The sequence below is a fragment of the Dasypus novemcinctus genome, chromosome 21, assembly GCF_030445035.2.
Source record: "Dasypus novemcinctus isolate mDasNov1 chromosome 21, mDasNov1.1.hap2, whole genome shotgun sequence".
In the NCBI taxonomy this organism is placed as follows: Eukaryota; Metazoa; Chordata; class Mammalia; order Cingulata; family Dasypodidae; genus Dasypus; species Dasypus novemcinctus.
This window is the reverse complement of record NC_080693.1, coordinates 17,858,850-17,877,838: the sequence shown is the minus strand read 5'-3', so window position 1 is coordinate 17,877,838 and position 18,989 is coordinate 17,858,850. Positions and strand designations below refer to the sequence as shown.

At 47.8% G+C, this 18,989-nt stretch overlaps 1 protein-coding gene and 1 long non-coding RNA gene across 2 annotated transcripts in view; one reads left to right on the top strand and one right to left on the bottom strand.

Annotated features, from left to right (window-relative positions):
• PMP22 (peripheral myelin protein 22) overlaps nt 1-822 on the bottom strand; it is a 28,605-nt gene extending 27,783 nt beyond the window's left edge. The window contains exon 1 of the mRNA XM_004469023.4: nt 713-822. Coding sequence (XP_004469080.1) covers nt 713-790 — 78 coding nt within the window. The 5' untranslated portion in view covers nt 791-822. The remainder of the gene's footprint in view (nt 1-712) is intronic.
• LOC111766698 (uncharacterized) lies at nt 559-14,358 on the top strand. The gene is made up of 4 exons (XR_002798665.3): nt 559-848; nt 5,405-5,491; nt 7,736-7,838; nt 9,876-14,358. It is a non-coding gene; the product is annotated as an uncharacterized lncRNA (long non-coding RNA).
• Nucleotides 14,359-18,989: the final 4,631 nt, after the last annotated feature.

The window sequence follows — 18,989 nt, the reverse complement described above, 5'->3', positions numbered from 1 at the left end:
TTAAATGGACAAGAATATAATCCCTGGGTCATGCCTGAAGTTAAGAAGTTAAAGCCACAGGCATGTAACCGCCCCGGGGCTGGGCTCATTTTCATAGTCAAGAAGAGAGGTTTAAAATCTAATGCGTTTGACAAATGTATCATTTTTGCAGTAAATGTCAATCTGGTGACCTGTTCCTATCAGTGGAGGTTTTAGTAGCAAGGTGTTCTGTCTGCATCATAGAGCAGACCTCTTCCTTGAGAAGCCAGTTTTAATTGTCCAGTTTCAAGTCCTAAAGGGCGTTTTATAAACTAAGTCGCCCATTTGGTCCTTTGGCCTTGGACGGCCATAAAAGCCAACCTCCACACACACCTCACTCCCTTCCTCCGCAAATCTGCATCAAGAAAATAATGAACAAATCTCAAACTGAGGCCGGAGGCCTGAGTGGTGATCCGGCCTACCTCGAGGCCTGCGAAGCGAGCCTAGCCCAGCGCTTGGCCGGAATCTGCCCTGGTTTTTTCAAAACAACTTAAAATGGGGGCGGGCTGCCCCAAATGGCAAAACCCGCCGGGGCCGTGCGAGACTTAACTGAGTCCGCAAAGAACTACGCCGACGCCAACTAGAAGGAGCGCTGGCTGGGAACCAGCGCCGCAGCCCGCGCGCGGGCCGGGCCGCCTCCCGCTCCAGCCCCGCGCCCCGGCGCCCGGGCGCCCTCCCCACCCCGGGCACTCACGCTGACGATGGTGGAGACCAAGAGCAGCACCAGCACGGCGACGTGGAGGACGATGATGCCCAGCAACAGGAGCAGCATGGTGGCACGTTCTACTCAGCGCGGGGATCTGCCTGCCCGGGGAGAGAGGACGCGCGACGTGAGACCGAGCGCGCGGGCCGGCGAGGGGCGCGGGCGCAGCGGGCTGGGGAGGAGCGCGCGCAGGGCGGGCGGGTGGGCTAGCGGAATGCTCGGGCCTGGCCGGGTGTCAGCCCACCCGCCCGCCGCGGTCGGGGAGGGGGGCCTGGGGGGACGGGGGAGGGGAGTGGTGCGCCCTCACTCCGCCGGGTGGCCGGGAGGGGGCAGCAGCCGACCGCACGGTCCCGGCCCGGCCGCCCGCTGCGTCCGCCCCCGGCATCCCGGGACTTCTTTTGCTTTCGGAACGTAACCGGCGGTGCGCGCAGGATCAGCCCCGGAGGAGAGGGGTTTCCCGAAGGAACGGCTAACGCCAGCGCACGCCTCCACCCGCCCCGGGCGCCTGCGGGCGGGACAGTCGGGCTTGGGGTAGGACACAGCTGGAGTAGAGCGCAAGTTCCCCGGCGGGGTGATTAGGCGGGATGGGTGCCCGCGTTTCTGCCAGGGGGAAAGCCGGCCTGGGGACACCCGCGACGGGTTGCGGGCGGAGGGCAGCTGGAGGCTGCTGTCCCAGGCCCGAGCGCGGAGGATCCGCATTCCGTTATTCTCCAAGTTTCCGCCCAGTTCTGCCAGCTGGAGCCGGCCGGGCTCCTCTGAGCCGGGCGTTTACGCCGCCGGCTCCAGGGAGACGGTGCGGAGCGGAGGAGTTTGGAGAGGACCGAACCGCCCGGGAGGGCTGCTCGACGCCGGCGCTCCCCGCCCACCGCTCGCACTGCCCAGACAGTTCTTGGGGCGGGGGTGGGGGTAGGGTATTGGAGGCCGGCCCTCCCCTTCTGGCGCCGGGCTAGCCCCGCACGGTTTCGCCGGGTGGACTCGGCTGCGACGCCCGCACAGAGTGGTCGGGCGCGGACCTGGGTCAGCACTGGCTCCGTCCGGGTGCGGTGGTCCCGCGACCCAGGAGACTGCACCGAGGGGAGCGGATGCCTGGCGGGAAGGGGAGGCGTAGGGTAATGGCTTGAGTCCCCGGAGAAGTTCAGCTGCTCAGAGCCGGCAGGACGTCTCTCCAAAGTTCTCCAGTCCTAGCCTCGCGTTTTACAGACTTTGGTGGAAACTAAGGCGGGGCGTGGGGTAGGGGGTTGACCAGTTAGAGGATTGCATGATAGTGAAAGGCCACCTGCGTCTTGGGGGACCATCCGGACAGAATTTTGGGGTTCAGGGAAACATTTCAACAATCCAGTTTTAAAAGAACCCAATCGCATGCCCCTCTGTTCCTCTCCACAAGAAACATTCCAAGGAACCCTGGAATACACATTAAGAAAAGTGCAAGATTTTTTTTATGTCTCCAAGGTGTTTAACTTCAATCTGACTGCAAGAGGAGGGCGCTAGGGCAGGTGGCTAGGAACCCAAGACCACTGGTAGCCCACCCCCGGATAGCCCGCCTCAGGGACTGCCTTGCCAATGCGCCCCCGAATCAACGGCTCTCTCCAGCCGGGCGAAAAATACGCTGCCCTGCCGCTGTCCTGCCACCACCACCTACCACCGCGTTCAGTCTGTAGACCGCAAAGGAATTAACTCCTCGTTGTTTCCCCCAAGAACGATACGAGACAGCGGTCCCCGCACTCCCGACAGAAGATCAGAGACCTGGCCAGCCCAGCGCCCGCGCCTGCTCCCTCGGCGCTTTCTGGCATCACCAACAGAAGATGCCCACGATTCCTTTCCATCTCTTCTGCTTTCCCCCACCAAACCACTTACAGTCTAAGGGAATAGCTGTCCACGATCCGCAGAGTGGCCTCGGCGGCACAAACTCCGGTGCGCTCGCTCGGCTGCTGGCGTCCCCAAAAACAGCTGCGTTGCGGGACTGCACGCGCGCCAGGCGAGGGGCGAGTGGGAGGCTCCCTGCGTTCCCCTTTAACCGGAACAACGCCCTGTTTGCGTCGCTGCAGTAGGGTGTGTCCCTGGGTCAGCTTGTCCGGGAGGGCGGGACTCAAGGAGGAGGGAGGGCGGGAGGCAGTTACTCGGCCTTAAATGTGCGCCGGTTCAAAGTGGATCCCGGCAAAACCTCCGAGACTTTTACTGAAAACTAGAAGCAGCCGAGCTTTCTCGCTTCCCACCGCCCCTTGGCTCCCCGAGTGCGTGGAAACCAAGGGTTGACCAGTACAACTGACCCCTTCGCCCCTGCAACCCACGTGGGAACAGCTCGCCAGATGTTTCCCCCGCCAGTGCCCCTGGGCGCAAGGACGCGGACGGAGCCTACGCGGGTGGCTTAGGCTGGATTCTTCTCCTCCGGGGAGAGGGGAGCGGGCACCGAGAGGCTGGAAGAAATGTCCCTCCGACCCACCCGGCCACAGAAGTTCTCCGGTCCCTCTCCTCTCGAGCCCTGACGCCCCTGGCAGCTTAGCAGAGGACACCTGCACCACGCTCTCCTACGCCCCTAGCGTCCACCACTACGAAGTGCGCAGGCCAGGGGATGGGTGGGGAACCATCTAGCGGAGCCCTGCTTGGGTGAGAGCGGGGCGGGGAGCGTTCGTCCCTCCGGGCAGACCTCAACTGGCTGCCTTCCAGGTGATGCTCGCCCGCAGCCGCCTGGCTGGGCTCCCAGGCTCCCCTGGCCTCCCTGGCCACGGGTTTCGGAGGGGATTGGCCATTTGAGGTGGGGGAAGAGCCTCCCGGGGAAATCAGCTGACTCACAGCGCCTGAACCGGCCAGTCAGCCTGGCATCACAAGGACAGGCTAGCTCTGCGGGGCGCGCGGGGTGCAGGTGCGGCGGGCTAAGGTGTCAGTGCCTGCCAGACTTGGCAGGGAACAGGGGATGTTAAAAGTCGTTGCTACAAATGCAGCAAATTCACACACGCACACACCAGGGTACTGTCATAACACCTCATCCTTATAAATTACTCAAGTAATATACTATTTTACTATATCAGAGTAGCTGCTGTGTTCAATCATAGTATGTTCTTACTCTTTGAAAGTAAAAATGTTATTTGAAAAATCCTGCAAACAGTGTGGTCTTTCTTAAAACTCTTACATGATCGGATTGAAAAGAAGAACACCTGTAACAATTTTGTTAACTGCCCCCTTAGGTGCCAGGCCCTTTCCCTGGTACTTGGCAGCCGTGTGGGCGAGCGGCAGTCTGGTGCAGTGGTTGGAGGCCCTGGCTCTGGACTCAGACAAACGCGATTACCCTGCCCGACAATGTGCAGATAATTAGTTTAAGTTCTCTGAGCTTCCGTTCTCTCATCTGTCAAGGGTTTGGGGGGATGGTTGAAGGAGACACTGTGTGAAGCAGTTAGCTCCGCGTCTGGGACATAGTACAGGCCCACCGTCCAGCTGTCATCACATTTAACCTGAAATCACAGCCCTCCAATGCAGGTCTGGCCACCCCTGTTCTAGAATAGCGTGAAATTTCCATAGGTTAAAAGCACAGAGGCAGGTAGAATGGCTACCTAAAGAAACAGAAGAGTGTCTCTTCTCTGCTGGTGCTTTTAGAGGTCATATTTGCTCTGGGAACCATTGCCTTGTTTTGTGCTATTTAGATTTAGTCATTTATTCAACCAGTATTTATGTGGTCACAGTGTACCCGGGATTCCCCTAAGCACTTGACAAATATTAGCATATTTAATTCAGGATCTTCTTTCCCTTCCTTCCTCTTGCTTTCTTTTTTTTTTTCATTTAGACTTTTTAATGAAATGTAGTACACATCCAGAAAAGTGCGCAAATCATAAGGTACACCTCATTTCTTTCGAGCTTTTGAACCCAGTATTTTCATCAGTAACCACCCAGCTTACAGCCACACCATAAGCTGCTGGACACATGAAGCCATCTGCCATCGCCCCTTGCTTCCTGCCTGCTCCCAGTGGTGGAAGAGGAAATAGAAACGCTGCTCAGTGCCCTGCTGCCCACACTCAGCCCCCCGGCCGGGCCTCGGCTACAGGTGGAACTTCTCCACAACCTCCTCACCAGGCAGTCTGTGTGTGCAGAGCTGTACCCCAGCCGGCAGGGCACGGGCACTGGGACCCCTTTCTCCCTTCAAGCCTGGATGTGTCAGGGTTTCTAGAAGCTCTCGGCCTGTGCCTCTCGCCTCCCCAGCCAGAGGATATACCTAGCTCTTTACCAGGAATTTAGAAAATGCATCTGGAATCCTCTGGCCCTTCTGTTAATTCCAACACAAACATACCATCTCCACGGCAGTCCTCTCTATTTGTAAATTGGGCCACTCTCTGCAAAGCATAAACACCCACCCCTGAGAGGCAGTTTGCCAGTAGAACTCACCAGGCAAGAGAGCACCAACCCCTTCTTCCACGCGGATTTCTTTGCAGCCAAATGCAAGGGGTGCACTGGCGAGACCCTCCCTACCGGGCAGCCGAGAGGCTCACAGCTGGCAAACCCTGTCCGAGCCCAGCTGCTTCCAAGCAGGCTGTCGGAGTTGCTTCCCCGGTAGTGTTCCCTGTTTCTGGAGCCAACCTCGGCGCCTTTCCAGTTTATTCAGGGGCTGGTCCAATGCTAGGATATGTCATGGTGGCCTGAGAGCTTCTCAGCCTCTACTATTTAAAGAGACAGCACCCAACTTTGTGTACTTTCCAGAACACGGCTGGGCACGGAGAACCTGGAATTGACGGGAGAGGAGCTTGGGGTAGGCCCAGAACCTTCGATGCCAAGGCTGCCCTCGCTGTGAGTACCAGCCTGTGCAATAGCTAAAAGGTCCTGTCACTTTTCAGTGCCCTCCTCACCCTTCCCAGTGAATTGTCCACCATGCAGAGAGAGGCTGTGCACAGTGTTACATGTGTGCAAGTGGGTTTCATAAATTGACATCATTTTAAGGGGCTCAAACACTGCCCAGATAAATCTCACAGCATCACCCTAGGGAATCAAATGTCTCGAAGTCACCAAGTCAGGTCCAGCATGCTAAATCCACAGCCTGAAAGCGTCCCTGCTACCTGCCCTGCCTGCCAGCTTACCACCCTGACAGCATGTTAGAACGAATCTTAGGGAAATGGCTTCTTCTGGCTTTGTGTTCCTGTGTCCTTCATGGAGTCGCTATTAAATGTTGACTTTCACAAGATAGTTAAATCCCAGTAAACAAACCTGTGCTGGAAGCCTAACCTGCCCAGCAAGACAGGCTGCAAGAGGGATTGGAAGACAACGGGGAGGTAGGCAAATTAAGCTAGGGGATTCTCCAGACTCCTGGAAGTTTGTAGCCCTTAAGCTTCCAGAATGAGTCTTCCAGCTTTTGCAAGACTTCCGAGGTAAGGAGAGGGCACTTCGTTTCATCGGAAGAGTTTCTAGGAGTTCTGGCCATTTCCCCATCTCCTGTGTCAGGGGCCCCCGACCTGGAGTGACAAGTGGAGGTTGAGGAAGTCCCTCTCAGCCACGGAAAGGAAGTCTTGTGGCCTCTTGTGGCACTCCCCTGCCCCTCTTCAGAGAGGCTGATTTAGCGGGTCTGGGGTGGGGGTGCGGGGCTCAGATGAGGGTAACTTTTCAAGCTCCCCTGGATATTCCGTTGTACCCACCCGAGTTGTCATCTGGAGCCAGTTGTCCCTAATTTTGTGGTCTGTCCCTTCTGTTGTGGAGTCCAAGTGATGTTAAGGCTTAGCCCATGCTGCAGAACTGTAGCATATTACAGTTCCCAGTCTTGTCAAGTACAAAGGTGTTTGCGTCTTTATTTTGTGGAAGAGAGAGAGAAAGAAATCGAGCGAGCAGAGCCTCTCTCAATCCTTCCTTAACAAGACTTGCCCAGGGGGGCTGAAACCCCCAGTCTGCTTTTCCCCACGTCTCCAGGGAGCATCCTGGGGGCCTCCCAACCAGACTCCAGGGGTTCACGACAGAGTTTTCTGCCCCTCAGGACACGACTCAGTCTGGAGATGTCTGGGAAAGTTATTTCTGCTACAAGGGCTAAAAATGTCAGAGGAAGAGGGCAAGAGAGCCATGGGTTTTGCTAATTTTGTTCACCTGGCTGGATAGAACCAGGACCCACTCTCCTGGCCTTGGAGCTCCATCAATGCTTCCCCCCAGCAGTGCGTCCTGGAGGACCAGCTGGCGACCTGACCCTGGTGTCTCCAAGACGTGGGAGCTGGCCCCTGCTGTGGCCCAGGGTCCCCAACTTCCCTGAGAAACACAAGGCTCACCAGAGCCTTGGATGCCTGCGATTTTCTCCCATACCATGTTGCCTTACCGCAGTAGCAATCAGTTACCCATAAGTCATTGATAATCACCATAATAGCTCATCTTGGCTTGGGGCTAAGTAAAATGCCAGTCACCCATTGAATCCTCAGAGCAACCCTATGAAATTGGCACTGCTGTCATCCTTTTATGGGATGGAGGAATTGAGGCACAGCCAGACATCGAGTGACTTTCTGAAGGATGCACCACGGCTGGAGGCAGGCAGCCTGGCTGCAGAGCCCGTGCCTCCCACCCTGTTCTAGTTTGCATTCTGCTGTCTTCTGTGCTTTCGTGGACACTGTATAATTTTATGTCCCCTTTTCACCAAAGATACAGATGCATGATGTACGGTTATACATTCACATTTCTTTATCCCTTAAAGAAGCATGAAAATGCCCTACAGTAGCCACTGATTGCACCAGTTGGGTGAGGAACCCTTTCAAACCACCAATGAGATGCCACCACTTGGACTCCGGCACCCAAGGGACAATTTGGCTTCATAGACGGTTCACTGTTACTCACAGGGAGAGAATCCGGTAGACTCAGGATGAGGGCAGAAGCCCTTCCTGAGCTTTACAGTGCTTGAAAGACTGTTGTGAACAATATCTCATTCGACAGGGAATCTTTATGTCCATTTTATAGATGAGGCTTAAAGAACTTATAGTGTGTCCTCAGGTGAAACAGGAGTGAATGCTGGGGTCAGGACTCAAAACCGGCTCATCTGATTTCCAAACTTGCTCCTTTCCTGTTATGCAGATTCCCCAAGGAGAAAACAGCTGAACCTTGATTGGACATTTTTGTCGGGTGGTTTAAGTTGTCATTGGAACATCTATGACCCCAGACACCCAGTAAATATCTGGTGAGTATTTATACTAAAAGTGGAGCCTTTTCCATTCCATGAGAGCCAGCAGTGTGTGTGTGTGTGGGGGGGGGTGATTCTTTGCAAGATGTGCACACAACTGGTATGAAAAGATCCTCAAAAGTCAGGTTACAGCCTCGTCTAGACTGTTCTGACCTCATGTAAAAGCAAAGAGGGAAAAGCAGGCAGAGGGGAATGGAAAGAAAGAATAAGGAAGAAGGAGAAAGGAAAACAGAAGGAATCCGTTTGACTCCTGTGAGTGGGCTTCTGTATGGATAGGGGGTATGTGTAATTATGTCATCTCAAGTCCCTAGAAGTTCTCTGTGAACAACAGACATAAAGGCGTTGAAAAAGTCAAATTGGGACAGGACTATTTCCTAAATTACATGTTTATAAGTTTGCCAATTCATCTTGACATAAATGTCCTTCACCTGTGGGAGAGAAAAAGAGCAGAATATGTTGTGTTAGTTGTGGCATTGGAACAATACGACAAATAAAGGATTCTCTGTTCCCAAACGCATTGTTGCTTAGAGAAGCCAGATTCCATAAATGCAAGTGGAGGGGGGAGAAGGCAGTTTTTCTCTGACATCTCCTGACCTAGCAGAGAAAGGATTCTGGAGCAAATTAAGCAAAAGATGGTCAAAAACTGATGTGGACTTGGGATTGGAGACTCTGGAACTTTTCAAAGGCTCTTATTTCTAAATGACATTTTTTTTTCTCTAGCTGGGAATAGGCTGAAGGAGATGGGGAAGCAGAGGAATCTTGTCAGTAGGAATGGATAGAATTGGAGGGAAAGTAATGAATTTTCTAGGCTGCTACAGACCAGGCATAGAAGTGCTGAGAAAGGCCTGTTGGAGCTCAGTGATCAGGGGTGGTTCTTATTGCAGAAGGTGGAAGGAAAGGCTACAACCCAACAGAATGCTTGATACACGCTATGCCAAGAGGTAGTGCATAAATCTCAAGCAGGAAGGATAAGACTTGTACAGACAATTCTAGAATGTAACCTGGGCTGGCGATCCCCATAACATACCACTCTGTGTGCCTCTGAGCTCCAGGAAGAGCATTTGCGCTGAAAATGGACTCAGATGTTACAAGGGGGCAGATGTTTACTTTATCTCTGAGTCGCGGAACCACTTATCTGGTGTGAAACTTCAGCTATGGCTGGGCAGCTTCACAGCCAAAGGTCAAATCCTCCTGAGAAGTTCAAGGGAAAACTGGGCAAAGCTTCAAGAATGTTCATTCTTCGTTATTAAAGACTAGAGGCTAATCAAGACGGCTTCCGTCGTAAGCCTGGGATGCGTATGGAAATCGTAAGTTAAAGTATTTCCCTGAAAATTTGGCCCTGAAATTAAAGTTCTAGAAATGTATCTTGAAACTGTCAAGACTATGTAAACATTTGGCTGTAAGAGTATTTACCACAGAACTTTTTATAACGAAGAAAAATGTGAGCATCCCAAATCTCAAGCAATAGGGGAATGACTGGTAAATTTTGGTACAGGAATAAGAGGAAATATTTTATAGATATTAAAAAGGATGTTAATGAAAGGAGGAGAAGACCATGATATTCGTGGGGAAAAGTTACAAAGCACCATGACTCTAATTTCCTGAGTACTTATTATGCCCCAGGCCCTTAGCTAACCCTCTCTTTAATACCCACAGTAATCCCATGGGTAGCAGACTGGCATTACCCTGGCACCAAAAAGCCAATGCAGTGCCCACAGGCACCCGGCTGGCAAAGGGTGGAGCCAAACGTAAACACTGAGCATCTGAAGTAAAGACCCAATGCTCTTAACCACTGAACTCCATCAAATGAATAGTCCTCCCCTTCTTCTCTCCTTTTTCTTGCTCTCATCCTCCTTTTCCTCCTCTTCTTTTTTTCCTTCTTCTCCTCCTCCTCATTCCTCTTCTTCTCTTCCCGCTCCCACCCCCCTTCTTTTCCATCTCTCTCCCTCCCAGGGGATATTTTACATACACTTGTGACTCACTCCTATACAATCTTTGATCATTTCATATGAATTGTGTCCTATGATTCCCTAGGAGGGGACTGGATTATGAAGCATTTGGAAAACGCCTTAGACCTTGAAACTTCCCCCACCCCACAAGATTACCTTCCAGGATTAAGTACCACAAGCATCACTGTTGAACATGTTGGCTACACAACCTTCTCCAGCTCTAACGTTCTAGTCTCTACCAAGAGAGCCAACTGACTGTGGACCTCTCAAGAATTGAAAGGCAGATCTGAAGACGTGGACTGGAGACTGCAGCCTAGCTAGCTTTTTCCCAGAAAGGGGACAGAAAGCATCAGTACAGACCAGTGCTGGGGAGGAGTCCCAGAGAGATTTGTTGCTGTGATCCCGATTGAGGAATTGCGTGGATGTGGCCTGAGGGCATGCCTCATTTTTCCCAAAGGCTGCTCAGGCTCTCCTTTGTCGTATGTTTATCCTTCTTAGAAGGATGGATCATATTGGATTTCAACTCCTCACAATCCAATTCTGGACAGAAAGACGTGGGACACAGTGAAGGTGTGGCATGGAGAACCAGCTATGTGCCTAGAATTATGCATGCAGAAAAGGACAAGACTCCAGAAACATCCTTGTGGCATCACACTGGTCATCCCAGCTTCCCAAATAACCCAGAGAATCCAGGGTGAGAAGGGATCCAACATGGATTGCCAGCAATAGGCCCCCAATAGGAAAAACAACCTGAACAAGAACTTTCACACCATTAAACTTAGGGAGGAAACCTGTTATGAGACGGAAGGTGTGAGCTTTTCACCTCTGGAACTGTGGGAAAGGACAACCTGGTACATAAACCCATACGTAAACCCAGTAGCAGCCTGCATGAATCCTGTGCTCAAATTGTACACCCTCGTGGCTGATGGAGCTGTTCTTTATACATCAATTTCATTTGCTGAATATCAACCCTTACTCATCACACACAGTGTTATCTGTGAATCCCTGGGTAAAGTCAAACTTGGCTGGTCTGGTTTTGACAAGTGCACACTGATGTATCAGTCCCCCGTCTACACCCATGGTGGTTTTTATAAAGGAAACAAAGTCCTTGTACTTCTTGTTACTAAGGTCAGGGGACTTTGCTGGCATCTTCCCTGGGGAGAGTGCAAACAGAAGAAGACTAAGATTTTTTGGCATCCAAAGCCATCTAGAGTCAGAACCAGATTCTGGGAGAAGTATGTTTTGAGCATTGTAACCTCAGCTAAGGGGAACAGAAGGCTTCTCAAAACAACACATATTCAGTAGATACTTAAAGAACAGTGTCTAAGGGCCAAGAGCCAACACCATCACTCAGCTTCTCCAGTCTTCATTAGATTGGAGAAGCACCCACAAATGTTTCCCAGCCCTGTATGGCCCTTTGCAATCTAACTTTTCTGTGTCCAGCATGAAAAGGTAGACCTTATCCCTCCATGCTTTGACTCTGGACCTGGCTATATGAAATGCTTTGGCCAAAGGTGGCTTAAGTCGATGCTTAAAAAGCATTTACTCATTGGGGTTCTTGTTGCTGGAAGCACTTCTGTCAACATATGAACAAATCTGATCAATGTTAAGAGACCACATGGAAAGAGATCCATCCAAACCATGCTAGCCATCTCAGCTAAGGTCCCAGACCTGTGAGCCATCCCAGGAAAGAGCAGCTGAACCTGACCCAGACCAAAGAGGCTGCCAAACAAAGCCTATCCAGCCCTCATAATTGTGAAAAATAATAAATGATTATTTTAGGCCACCAAGTTTTGGGGTGGTTTGTTACACAGCAAAAACTAACTGATATACTTAAAATCTTAGTTTTGGGGGTTAGGTACCAAACACATTATATTTAGAAGCAGAGCACTATGCCAGCAGGGCCAGAGTGGTGTCCTCTGTAGAACCAAATTGGCTTCCACTTGCTCCTAGTGCTCTGGGGCCTGGAAAACTGACTTTGATAGTTGGCTCTGCTACATCTCTGAGAGAGGAAGTGGTAAGATCAGCACAACTGAGAAGATTCCTAAGGATCTGTGGGCCATGCTTGATTCTATGAAGAATCTCAGGAGTTTCATGAGAGTCTTGTGGATCTCTGGAGAACCCTATGGGTCTGTAAAGAGTCCTCAGGATTTGTGGAGCATTCTGAAGTGCAGAGTGGAACAGAACTTCTCAAAGTACCCCTGGTGAGGCACCATATTTATCCATTCATTTTTATTTATTTCTTACCTGCCAGTCAGTGACAGGAGATAGACGGCACCTGGACTGGTCTACACACATGTCCAACAAGATGGGTCCACCAGTTATCCCTAAAGTGCATTGAATGGTGAACTCCAAAAAGATATGCCCACATTCACATCCCCAGAACCCGCAAATATGTCATTATTTGGAAAAAGTGTCTTTGCAGATGTAATTGAGGTAAGGATCTCGAGGTGAAATCAGCCTGGATTACCCAAGTGGACCTTAAATACAGTAAGAAAAGAAGAAGATGCAGACTGAAGAGGAGAAAGCCATGTGAAGATGGAGGCAGAGTGTGGAACTACAAGACAAGGGACTCCAGGATGCCACCAGAAACCAGAAGAGACATGGAACAGGTTCTCCCTCACTGCCTCCAGAAGGAACCAACTCTGCCAACACCTTGATTTCAGATTTTTAACCTCCAGAGCTTAGAGAGAGAGCACATTTCTGTTGTTTTCAACTGCCCATTCATCCAAGCAGGAAATAAGTATGATGCTCTTAGATGTCATGGCAGTATCAGATTGCTAGAAAGGTGTCTCTCCCTTTCTGTACCTATTTCACAGCTGACCAGTACCAGCTTGGGGACTGGCACTGGTCTAGTTTGTGGACCACACTTTAAGTAACACAGCTGTGAAGAGAGCTTAGACTGGCCCCATAATGGTACCTGCAACTCCAAGCCTAGAACCATCAATGACGTGAATCTCATCTTTCAACCTTTTTCTTTGAACATCGAACCAAATGGCATTCCTTCAATTTCAAATGCAAGGCCCATGGAGAATCAAACAACAGGAAACATTTTAGGAAAAATAGAAACTTTCTTGGGAAAGGCACTGAATAATAATGATAATAATAGTCACTCTTAACGCTTAGCCCCTTGTTGGCTAAAAAGAGTAGCTGGTCTGGGAAGCAGTGTTCTACAAATATCCATGAGCCCCTGGCTCAGTGGCAACACTAATTTGAGGGCTCATTGGATCCCGCTCACTGGTGTCGGTACTGCTGGGTCAGGGTCTGTTCTAGGGGCTGCAGGAACAGTATTCCAGACATGGAAAGATGTGCCTGCACGCGCCCTCGGAGCAGCCAGCCCCTTCCATGGAGCTGCCAATTTCAGCTGCTTCCAGCATCAAGGGTCTCATTTCCAGATAATAAGCATCTTCCTGGGGGAGGGTTCTGGAACATTAAGATTTTCTTCTGCAGACCAGGAAGGAAGTGTAACATATTTTGCATTGGTTTATAGAATGGGTGAAAATGCTAAGGGCAGCGGCTGACTTGCCAGAGGATAAAGGCTGTTACAGCTCCTGTGGAATAAAATTGTGTCAGGTCCCAGGAGTTCTGAAAACCTGCTTCTCAACGTCCACCAACCATGGGTATCTCAGGATGGCTCTGCCATCGACTCATTGCCAAAGCCAGAAGGTTGGGTGTTAGTTAGCCGTCTCTCAACATCTATTTCCTACTGGTCACTAGGTCTTAGCAGTTTGATCTCTGAAGTGCTTGAATTGAATTCCACCTTTCTCATCGCAACCACTCTATTCTGGAGCATGGTTTTATCTTGTCACTGCAGAGGCCAAAATGATCTCTCTACCTCTGTTTTGCCACCCTGTAATTCTCCATTCATAATCATAATCATAATCATAATGAATTTACCATGTTCCAGAGATCATGCTAAGAGCCGAATTTGTGACCGGAGAAATAGATACTATTACTTTTGCCCAACATTTCGTTATGAAAAAATTTCAGACATACAGGATAGTTGAAAGAATTGAAGTGAGCACTTACCTACCTACCACCTAGGTTCTACAATTGCTACCCTTTTCCAAAAAATAGCTTTATCCCATATCAATCTGCCTATTGATCCATCTTATTTATTATTTATTTCAAAGCAAGTCACAGACATCATCAGATTTCATTCTTAAACACTTTGGCATGCAAATCTTAATAAGAGCCCAATATTTGTTTACCTTTTTTTCCAGTTTTATTTCACATCATACAATCCATCCACAGTGCACAACCAATGACTTTCAGCATAATCAGAGTTGTGCATTCACCACCACAATCAATTCTAGAACATTGTCATTGCTCCAAAAAGAAAAATCTCATTCCCCCTATTATTGACACTTAACACTGGTGTGGCACCCTTGCTAAAACTGAAGAAAGAAGATTAAAACTTTACAGCTAACTATAGTCCATGGTTTGCATTAGGTGTATTTTTATACTTAGCACCTTCTAATACTGATGTATTTTTGTTCTAGTTCATGGAATGTTTCACGGAATGTTTTATTTCTTTTGAAATAAAATATGCACTACTGTAAAATGCACTCATCTGAAGTACCATTGATGAGTTTGTACAATCAGATTCACTCGTGTAACCCAAAATTCCATCAAGATACAGGAGTTTTGGTGTTGTGGGAAGAGTGGGAATGGGGGATGGGGAGTGGAGGTATATAGGATCCTCTTATATTTTTTAAGGTAACATTTTGTATGATCTATGTATCTTTAAAATTTTTTTTGATCTATTAAAAACAAAAAGATACAGTTGTTTATCATCACCCTGGAAAATTCCTTCAAGATCTTTCCCAGTCAGTCCCCAACCAACCCCAATCTCCAAGGGCAACTGCTGTTGATGACTGTTATTTTGGGGAACTATTACTTTTATTTTTTAACCAACAAGAAAAGCAAAAACTTTAAAAAAACCGAGTAACTCCCTCAAAGTAGTAAAGTCACAAAACCCAGGTCTTTCTGACTCTAGTACTTCTTGATCATCCCCTGCCTTGTTCATTGCATGCAGCCCAAGCGCTTCTTACAAGTGCAGCAGCTCCGTGGAACACTCAAAATATTTCTTGAGAAAAGGGACCTGAGCATATAAAAGAATTCAAAAGGATCAGGGAAGTCCTGCAATAATAAAAAAAAAAAAAAACAGTAAAGCAGAACAAGAGAAGAGCCTGCTCATAGCCTGTCAATTAGGTAAAATGCTGTTTACCTGTAGCGTGAAGGTGCTCTGAAATATCACCCAATATATTTTCTTCCCTCGGTATGGGAAGGTTTGCTGCTTGCATTCCCCCTGGTGGATGTGTCCTGTCTAGCCTCCGCCTCTTTGCGCTGGCCGTTCTCACTGCCTGGAATTCTCTCATGGACTCCATCTGCTCTTTGCTCTTCCGACTTGTATTTGCCTCCAGGTCTTAGCTTATTGTTCTTTGGGAAGTTCCCATCTTCCCTGAAAGGACTAGTTTAATATCCACGCCCTACATCCCCCCAGCGCCCTACCCATCGCCTCACATGGCAGTAAGGATTGCTTTAGTGCTGGCTATTTGTCTACCTTCTGTACCGGTCTCTAAATCGGGCACAGTGTCTGACTCACAGAAAGTGCTCTGTATTTTATAAAAATAAAATGATTTTAAGAAGGTGGTTTTGAGCAGGGTTAGCCTGGGTGATTGGGCGTTCTTGTCTGGGAGCATGGTGGTCCTCTTGTCTGATGCGCCATGTGCTTTTCTAGCTCTTAGTTTCCTACCACAGACCTGGACCAGGGAGGCCGTGCCAGGCCGTTCTTTACAAAGAGGTATGTGATGGGATAGGCACGTATCATCCATGGGGCACCCCAGGCTGGCTGCTGACCTATGCCATAGCTGGGCCCAAAGGACTCGGAGGGAGCTGGATGGAGAGGCCATCAAATCTCCAAAGCTGCCCTCGGCCATGGACACCTTGGACTCCCAGTTCCAGTTCACACGTGTCCTTTCAACAAACCTTTTTCTTCCTGGGTCTCTATTTGTCACAACCACCAAGTCTAACAAGCACACCCGTATATTTACCATTTCTCAATGTCATTGCTAGAGAGACATTCTTCTGGGTTAGGAATTCAGTGACAGGCATGGCTGAGTTTTATCAGAAGCTTCCCAGTAATGGCAGGTGGAAGCAGCTTCCAAGACGAGGATGAGATGTGGAGGGGGAAAGGCTGGAACCAGGCATTGCCCAGGGGAGTGCAGGCTACCCCAGGTGCCTGGCAAGTCAGGGCACAGCAGGAGGTGCTTGGCTGAGAGGAAGCAGGAACTTGCAGAGGGAAGTTGCTAAGACCCTTAGTGAGCACAGAAAGTACCAGCTCTTAAGTGGGTAACAGTCATTGTTCCTTGTGTTTCTCACAAGGAATCCCAAGCCAACTACGGTTCAGAAAAATTAAATGAGATGACTGACGTCGTTTCTTTGTTGCTCCAGAAAATACCATGAACAATTGAACCATCTGAAACTGGCTCATTCACATTTTTTTCCTTAGTGCCTGAGTTAAAATTAGATTTCAAACTCCTTTTACCCTCAGGATGGAGGAAGCCTCCAGTAGCTACTTAACATCAATCAAAAGACAGGGGAGTCATTTGTTGTCTTCTACAATTGCAAAAATTCCTCTAGATCAGTCTGCCTCACAGAAATATAATGTGAAATATATATATACATATATAAATGTATAAATATATATACATTTTTAATATATGTATAAATTTCTGCAGGCCACATTATAAAAAGTAAAAGAAAACAGGTAAAGTTTAATAGCAAATGTTATTTAACCAACTATGTCCAGAATATTATTATTAATTTATTTATTTGTTTATTTCTCTCCCCTTCCCCGCCCCTCCTCCCCCAGTTGTCTGCTCTCTGTGTCCATTCACTGTGTGTTCTTCTGTGTCCGTTTGTTTTCTTATCAGCGGCACAGGAATCTGTGTTTCTTTTTGTTGCGTCATCTTGTTGTGTCAGCTCTCCGTGTGTGCAGCACCATTCTTGGGCAGGCTGCACTTTCTTTCACACTGGGCAGCTCTCCTTACGGGGTGCACTCCTTGCTCGTGGGGCTCCACTACGTGGGGGACACCTCTGTGTGGCACGGCACTCCTTGCTCGCATCAGCACTGCGCGTGGGCCAGTTCATCACACGTGTCAGGAGGCCCTGGATTTGAACCTTGGACCTCCCATCTGGTAGGCAGATGCCCTATCCATTGGGCCAAATCTGCTCCCCAGACAATTATAATTTCAACCTGTAATCAATATAAAACAATAGAGCTATTTTATTATTTTTTTGTACTAAGTTATGAAAACCCAGTGTGTGTTTTACACTTACAGCACATCTCCATTTGGAATGGCCACATTTCAAGTGCTCAGTATCCTTACCTGACTAGCACACGTGTTGAGAACCACAGACCCAGATGGCAAATTAAAGTAGGACTTGGGGGAGAGTCTCAACAAATAATTTAACTATTGAAAAGGAATGAAGGAACCAAAGCAAATGATAATTCAATATGATTTACTGAAGATGGGCATCTCTTGTAAAGGTTAACAACTGAGAGATTGTTAAGTTAGAAGAGAAAGGAAATTCCAACAACAAGGGGCACCAGAAGATGGTCAAGGAGGAGGATGGCTTGGTTTGGATTCCTGCAAAAGCCAACCCTAAGGTAAGGCTGGATGCAGGCTATTTGTTTGGAGGTGATTCCAGGAAGCGCAAGTCAGGGAATTGGGAAAGTTGAGACAGGGTTGGGAGAAATGCCAATAAGGGATTTTTTTAATGAATGGGCAACTGGAGATGAGTCTGCTGAGGACTTTTTATAGACTACATAGAACACACCTCCAATGGTCTCCCTGGAATTTTAAAATTGAACTAGAAGAATAGCTTTATGATGATGCAGTAGTATCCACTTTTAGTCTTCTTGATAATAGACCTATGGAAGATTGTTTATACTCTCTCAGCCTCATTTTCTTCATCTGGGATATTATCCACTGATTTTAATTCCTCTCTGCACTTTTTTTGTCTGTCTTCTTTCGCTCAGCATAATTAATTGTAGAGTCATGTTATAGCATGTATCAATATTTCATTCCTTTTTATGGCTGAGTAGTTTGTTGTGTGGGGATACCACAGTTTGTTTATCCACCTGTTGACGGATGTTCTGGTTATTTCCATTTGTTGGCTATTCAAAATAAGGCTGCCACAAATATTTGTGTTCAAGTCTTTGTATGCATGTATATTCTCTTGGGCTAATACTGTTTTAACAGTGTCTTATGAAGAGTGGAAGATTTTAATTTTGTTGAATCCAATTTATCTATTTATTCTTTATGGATTGTGTTTTTGGTGTCTGATCTAAGAAATCTTTGCTTAACCCAAGCTCACAAAGATTTTTCATCCATGTTTTTTTTTCCCTAAAATTTTTATAGCCTTCAGTTTTATATTTAGGTCTTTGATCCATTTTTAAATACATTTGATAGATGGATTTTTTTTTTGCATTTGGATATTTGTTTCAGAATTATTTGTTGAAAAGACTGTCATTTCTCCACTGAACTGACTTTGTATCATTGCCAAAAACAGTTGTCCATATATGTGTGAATCTATTTGGGGATTCTCTATTCTGTGCCATTGATCTCTTTGTCTACTTTTCTACCAATACTTCACTGTCTTGATTATGCTTCCATTTCTCCTCACCCAAACTATATGTTATTTTTGCCATACATTTTATATGTGCATATGTTATAAAACCCACAATACATGGTATTTTGTTTAAACAATTATTTTTTAAAGAAACTTAAATAATGAGAAAAATGCTTACATATTTATGCAGGTATTTACCATTTCCAGTACTCTTCAGCCCTTTTTTAATGCATATTTTCAGCTAGTATCATTTTCCTTCTTGCCCTTCCTTCCTTTAACATTTCTTACAGTATGGATATGCTGGTTATAAATTCTTTCCGCTTATATATATTGAAAAATCCTTTTCCTTTTTTTTACCTTCATTTTTTAAAAGATATTTTTGTTGGGTGTAAAATTATAGGTGGACAGTGTTTTTTTCTTTCAGTGTAAAGATATTGCTTCACTGTCTTCTTTTTTGCATTGTTTCTGATAAAAAAAAAAAAAGACTATGCTGTCTTCGAAGATCAGCTAGCTAATTTACAAGGCACTGTAAAAAATGCAAGCTATAGCACCCTTGTTA